We start from the raw sequence: 6,878 nt of genomic DNA, 5'->3' as shown, positions 1-6,878 counted from the left end.
CTGCGCGCTGGTCCCAGGCTGCCCTAGTCGTCGCTAGGCCTAGCTGGTTTCGCATTGAAGCCCGCAGCTGACGGCGCTTCGGAAGTCGCCTGCGCTATAATAAAAGGCCTACTATTCACATCGCTTTACAGCGAACTCGTCCCATAATAAAATATATGTTCGATTTCCACGACGCCTTCAGCAACGGAGCTAGCAGACGTCAGGCGAACCGCACCAAGTAGCAGCAGCGGCAGAGTTTCGTGAGACGTACCCGCTTTCTGCTAACCCAGTGTTACCATACTATAGTGTTGCCAGACTTGCGCGACTCCCAGTGTTGCCAGGCTATAAGGTTGCCAGATTGTGAACTAAAACCCAGTGTGGCCAGACTATTTGTTCCCTCTCCCTTTTACATTCTCCTCCGCCTACAGCTACGCTGTCGCGCCGGAACAGCCCAGCTCGATAGAGCAGCCTTGCCCGGAGTGGCCGCCGCCTGTTCGCCAAGCGAAAGAGCACGTCCGCGGCGGTTACGAAATTGTTTTTTTAGTGACTTGTCGAGCAGACGGGTACCACAGACGAAATCTGCCGATGCGTGACCCCAGTGAGCGTATTAGAAGAGAGAAACGCGTGATTTTTTTTAAATAAGCGTGCTATGCTCAAATTCACTTGTTGACTAGACAGGTACAACAGACGAAATCTGCCGAAGCGTGGCCCCAGAGAGAGTATTAAGACGAGAGAAACGCGTGATTTTGTTGAAATAAGCGTGCTATGCTCAAATTCACTTGTCGAGCAGACGGGTACGACAGACGAAATCTGCCGCTGCGTGGCCCCAGTGAGCGTATTAAGACGAGAGAAACGCGTGATTTTGTTGAAATAAGCGTGCTATGCTCGAATTCACTTGTCGAGCAGACGGGTACAACAGACGAAATCTGCCGAAGCGTGGCCCCAGTGAGCGTATTAAGACGAGAGAAACGCGTGATTTTGTTGAAATAAGCGTGCTATGCTCGAATTCACTTGTCGAGCAGACGGGTACCACAGACGAAATCTGCCGATGCGTGACCCCAGTGAGCGTATTAGACGAGAGAAACGCGTGATTTTTTTTAAATAAGCGTGCTATGCTCAAATTCACTTGTTGACCAGACAGGTACAACAGACGAAATCTGCCGAAGCGTGGCCCCAGAGAGAGTATTAAGACGAGAGAAACGCGTGATTTTTTTTAAATAAGCGTGCTATGCTCAAATTCACTTGTCGAGCAGACGGGTACGACAGACGAAATCTGCCGCTGCGTGGCCCCAGAGAGAGTATTAAGACGAGAGAAACGCGTGATTTTGTTGAAATAAGCGTGCTATGCTCAAATTCACTTGTCGAGCAGACGGGTACGACAGACGAAATCTGCCGCTGCGTGGCCCCAGTGAGCGTATTAAGACGAGAGAAACGCGTGATTTTGTTGAAATAAGCGTGCTATGCTCGAATTCACTTGTCGAGCAGACGGGTACCACAGACGAAATCTGCCGATGCGTGACCCCAGTGAGCGTATTAGACGAGAGAAACGCGTGATTTTTTTTAAATAAGCGTGCTATGCTCAAATTCACTTGTTGACCACACGGGTACAACAGACGAAATCTGCCGAAGCGTGGCCCCAGTGAGCGTATTAAGATGAGAGAAACGCGTGATTTTGTTGAAATAAGCGTGCTATGCTCAAATTCACTTGTTGACCAGACAGGTACAACAGACGAAATCTGCCGAAGCGTGGCCCCAGTGAGCGTATTAAGACGAGAGAAGCGCGTGATTTTGTTGGAATAAGCGTGCTATGCTCAAATTCACTTGTCGAGCAGACGGGTACGACAGACGAAATCTGCCGATGCGTAGCCCCAGTGAGCGTATTAAGACGAGAGAAACGCGTGATTTTGTTGAAATAAGCGTGCTATGCTCAAATTCAATTGTCGACCAGACGGGTACAACAGACGAAATCTGCCGAAGCGTGGCCCCATTGAGCGTATTAAGATGAGAGAAACGCGTGATTTTGTTGAAATAAGCGTGCTATGCTCAAATTCACTTGTTGACCAGACAGGTACAACAGACGAAATCTGCCGAAGCGTGGCCCCAGTGGGCGTATTAAGACGAGAGAAGCGCGTGATTTTGTTGGAATAAGCGTGCTATGCTCAAATTCACTTGTCGAGCAGACGGGTACGACAGACGAAATCTGCCGATGCGTGGCCCCAGTGAGCGTATTAAGACGAGAGAAACGCGTGATTTTGTTGAAATAACCGTGCTGTGCTCAAATTCACTTGTCGACCAGACGGGTACAAAAGACGAAATCTGCCGAAGCGTGGCCCCAGTGAGCGTATTAAGATGAGAGAAAAGCGTGATTTTTTTTAAATAAGCGTGCTATGCTCAAATTCACTTGTCGAGCAGACGGGTACGACAGACGAAATCTGCCGATGCGTGGCCCCAGTGAGCGTATTAAGACGAGAGAAACGCGTGATTTTGTTGAAATAAGCGTGCTGTGCTCAAATTCACTTGTCGACCAGACGGGTACAAGAGACGAAATCTGCCGAAGCGTGGCCCCAGTGAGCGTATTAAGACGAGAGAAACGCCTGATTTTGTTGAAATAAGCGTGCTATGCTCAAATTCACTTGTCGAGCAGACGGGTACGACAGACGAAATCTGCCGATGCGTGGCCCCAGTGAGCGTATTAAGACAAGAGAAACGCGTGATTTTGTTGAAATATGCGTGCTATGCTCAAATTCACTTGTCAAGCAGACGGGTACAACAGACGAAATCTGCCGATGCGTGGCCCCAGCGGGCATATTAAGACGAGAGAAACGCGTGATTTTGTTGAAAGAAGCGTGCTATGCTCAAATTCACGCAATTCACAGGCCTGTCAAGATTATTAAAAATTTTTGTGTTTTGTTTACCACGTAGCAGCCATTCATTGCCAGTACTGTTAAACTGCGTGTGAAAATTTGATGCACTTGAGCAGCTTCGCAGTTTGTTGGTGATGGTTTTGTGATGCAGTTGTCTGTTAAGTGGTCAACGTTGAGGTCAGCTGGGAGAATATAATGAAAAGCAAGAAAATGTGCTTCAATATCAGTAGAAATAACTACTTCAAGCATACAAGCGTTAAGAAGATGGAATGCAGTTAATGAAATGTGCGAAAAGTAATTTTTTATATATCAGAAGACGTGGAGTCGCGGACGCCATCTTCGGTCGCACAGGCTTGCTTTCGCAGTGTAGGCGGAACCCGGCTGCCAGTAAAGGCCGATTCACACGATGGACTGTTGGCCCTCTTGAAGTATTTTTTTTCCAGACAAGCAAGACGCATACACAAGAGGGAACCACACAGTACAAGGGCTGGACTAACAAGTCTGAATGGTGGACCTGTTGATATGCCCTCGGACCAGGCGTCACTTGACGTCCAATTTTTGGTCCGCCTCATTCATTCCTGACGAACAATGCCAGTAAACTGGCATGGGGTATGGCTGTCACTAAAGCCTCGTATACATGGAGCCCGACGTTGCGGGTCGGGTCGGGGTGCTCCAGATGTCGGGCTGATCAGCCCGACCCCACTGCGTTTACATGAATTTGTTTTCTGTCGGGCAGAGATCGTCGCTACCCCTATCGTAGAGCAAGCAAACCACACGCATGCTAGAGGAGGAGGAACGCCCACACGTAAAGTTCCCTTTCCCGACTGCTGCTCTTTTCGGTCGGTTGTTCGCTAGTTCACGTGCGCGCTCTCTTCGAGGCCGGCGGCGGCTCGCTTTGATTTGCAATGAGTGGCTCCGCTGCCCGAAAAAAATATCTCCGAGTTCCTGCACAGCGCCAGCCAGACCGGAGAGGAGGCAAGAGAGGGTCGGGCAGAGTCACCCCCCCCCCCCCCCCCTGCAGTCGGGCAGGCCCAGCTGGGGCCAGGAGAGGAGCTTGCTCCTCTTCACTGTCCTCCTTGCTCATATTCACCCTCAGTTTGGGCGGGAGGCACTTTCTTGGGAAACTTGTACCCCGCCAGCAGTGGGGTGAGGGTGCAAACCAAAGTTTGATAGTGTTGTCTCCCTTCTTGTTCTTTGTGTTCTGTCAAAGTGTGGCAGTCTTTCCCTCTCTCCATCTCAAGGTATGAGTAATCGACGCCACCGTATTTAAGCGAGCCGGTTGTGCGAGTTAACCCGAGAGTTTCGTTGTCCGCTGTCTCAGTACGCTATTTTCTGCCTATAACATGGCTACCGCTGGAGTGCGTGTGGACCCGGACATCATCAGTTTTGCGGTCATGCTGAACGACGAAAAGGCCCTGGACGAATTTTGCCGGGACTACGGGCTGCTCCCAGCAGCACCAACAGCCCCGTCATCGGACCCGCAGCGCCGTGGAAGACTCCTGAGAAGTCAACACTTTTGGGGGATCTGCGGAGACCCCGGTAAGCCAACCTGCACGGCTCTGTGGTAACACGGATGCGCAAGTGTCCGAAGGGTCCTCGGCCCACCTTCCGCTGCGGCGCCTGCCGGAAAGAGCTCTCCCAAGAAAACGGGGAAGCTGTCCTTCAGGGCCGTCAGGCCACGGCCAGCTTCTTCGCTTTCAGGGATGCCGCCGACCGACCCATGTGAAGATGTCGCGGCGTGAGGTCCTTTGGCTGATGTACGCCACAGCCAAAGGAATGAACGCCACGGTAGCTTCCGAGTGGACCCAGGGGCGGTTTAAGCTCGGAACGGAGGCCCGCACGGATTGGACCAACTTCATTCGTGAAGTTGTGGCCAAGGACCTGCTACAGAGGCCACGCATGGGTGGCCCCGGAGAGGAAGTTCAGGTCGACGAGTCGCTGTTCCGCGGTCGCCGAAAGGCGAACCGGGGTCGTCTGCTGGCTGGGGACGGCGTGCCAGGCCGTTTCAACGGCAATTACGGCGGCGTAGAAGATAGAGGGCCCTGGGTCGTCGGCCTCTATTGGGTATCCACGGGAGAGACCCGACTTTTTGAAGTTGAGAAGCGGGACGGCGACACCCTGAAAGCCATCATCAGGGACAATGTGCTGCCGACAACCAAGGTAGTCACGGACGAGTGGCGGGGCTACAACAACCTGGAGGCTCTACAGGACGCGGCCGGTGATATGGACCTGCAACACAACACAGTGTGCCACCAGGACAACTTCGTCGACCCGGCCACCGGTGCGCACACTCAGAATATCGAGCAAGCGTGGCAGAAAGCCAAGCGCGTGCTGGCGCGCACCGGTGGAACAAGCCGCGCCCTGCTTCAGTCCCACCTGAACTGGCTCTGGTGGGCCAGCATAAACGGCCGGACAAAGTGCCAGGACCCCTTCCTGCGACTCGTCGAGGCCGTTGCCCGCCAGTACCCCCAGGCTTGAACAACAGGACCGCCACAAACGGCCCTTATCAGGGCCAACCAATTGCTGATTTGGCAGAAATCGCTTTTGCTTCCCAAAGGACCGCTGTTCCCTCTCTTCTCGCTGATCAATACCTCATTAAAGTTATGAAGTGCTTAGAATTGGGACATCCCGAAAGTATTATTTTACCATCTTGCCTCGTTAACGAGGACACTTAGGTAACCAAGCAGTTGCGCGGATAAGGCGAGTCGTCCACAATAACGATTCGAAAAACAAATGTAAAAAAAAACAGTAAAGCTAGTTTTTAGTGTCTACATATTCGAATACTAGTGGACATTGAGAGAAAGAAATTAACAAGATTCTTTGGACCTCACAATATTATTATCCTAGTTGCAGCTAGCTTTAAAGAATGCGTTGCAGTTTGAATCGCCAACTGGGCTATCGCACGCGTGAAAGCCTGTTATGGCGTGACCATGTGAGGCCACCGTTTTCGCCGATCTGCAGAAGAATGGCTACACACGTGGCTTTATTCAATGCGCTGGTCGCCGTCAGGGGGAACAGCCAACAACTAAATGCGCGCGCGTTGTGCTTCCATACATGAGGGGAACCAGCGAGGCACTAGCACGCATTCTGGGAAAACATGGAATTTACGTGGATCACAAACCTGTTTCGACAATAAGCCGCTTCTTAAGACGACCGAAAGATCGCGTCCCCAGAAAAAAACAACCGAGTGACGTTTAGAAAATTCCATGCTCCAAGTGCCAGGCTTCATACGTCGCCAAAACAAAACACCTCCATCAAAGAATAAGGCAACACGAAAATGACGTCCGGCTAATGAATTCGGAATTCATACCCCATCGCCGAACATTGCGAGCGCGCCGACCACAGAATAGCCTTCGGAGAGGTGAGCGTCTTGGCCGTGGAGCCTTAAGCCAGAGCTAAAGCCAGAACTCGCTTTAATCGAATTCACAGACAGTATTAAACAATATATTGATAATGGGTTGTTTGCCGGTGCTGTTTTCTTAGATTTCACCAAAGCATTTGACACAATTAACCACACTATACTTGTAGAGGGCTAGCATGCGCCATGTGTGTTTATTCCCCCCTCCCCCCTCCTTTCTTCGCGGCTAAGGGAGGTAAGCTTCGCCGTTGAGCGGGCCCCAAAGAGGTCTGTGGATGCGCGCGGTCTCATTAGGAGCGCCCATCCTTCTGTCCCCTGTGTCGCCGCTACAGACCCCGGAGAGCCCCCGGCGGGGGGGGCTGCGAGGAGGGCGCAAAGCGGGCAGCAGCCAGAGAGGGAGCGGCCGGCTCACCCAAGCCTCCCATTGTCCCCTTTCGGGGAAGGACGCGTGTTTCTCGCGGGGACCGCTTCGCGTCAGTGCACAAAGGGCCATAAAAATGTCAACGCCACCCTTGCATCGTACGCCGACAGCTCACCGCGGCTTGACAAACACCACTTGCGGCCGAATTTAGATTCTAACGCTTCGTCGGAGGTTCGGCAGCTTTTCTTTTGAAAAGAGAACACTGCTAGACGAAGCGGGGCCGGGCGCGTCCGGATGAATGAGGGCAGCTGGCTGG

General features: G+C 52.1%; 1 protein-coding gene across 1 annotated transcript; it reads left to right on the top strand.

Moving 5' to 3' along the window:
* The first annotated feature begins 4,648 nt into the window (after positions 1 to 4,648).
* Positions 4,649 to 5,321, top strand: LOC149345097 (uncharacterized). Its single transcript, XM_089542723.1, has one exon. The coding sequence runs from the start codon at positions 4,743 to 4,745 to the stop codon at positions 5,319 to 5,321; it is 579 nt and encodes a 192-aa protein (XP_089398849.1). The 5' UTR covers positions 4,649 to 4,742.
* The last annotated feature ends 1,557 nt before the right edge of the window (positions 5,322 to 6,878 follow it).

Source organism: Amblyomma mixtum, chromosome 5 (assembly GCF_055824585.1).
Source record: "Amblyomma mixtum isolate Tamu chromosome 5, ASM5582458v1, whole genome shotgun sequence".
NCBI classification, from domain to species: Eukaryota; Metazoa; Arthropoda; class Arachnida; order Ixodida; family Ixodidae; genus Amblyomma; species Amblyomma mixtum.
This window is presented reverse-complemented; position numbering and strand designations above follow the sequence as displayed.

Bases quoted from the DNA above. Each gene is read 5' to 3' on its own strand.
- LOC149345097 (XM_089542723.1), top strand. From the start codon at position 4,743: ATGGGTGGCCCCGGAGAGGAAGTTCAGGTCGACGAGTCGCTGTTCCGC.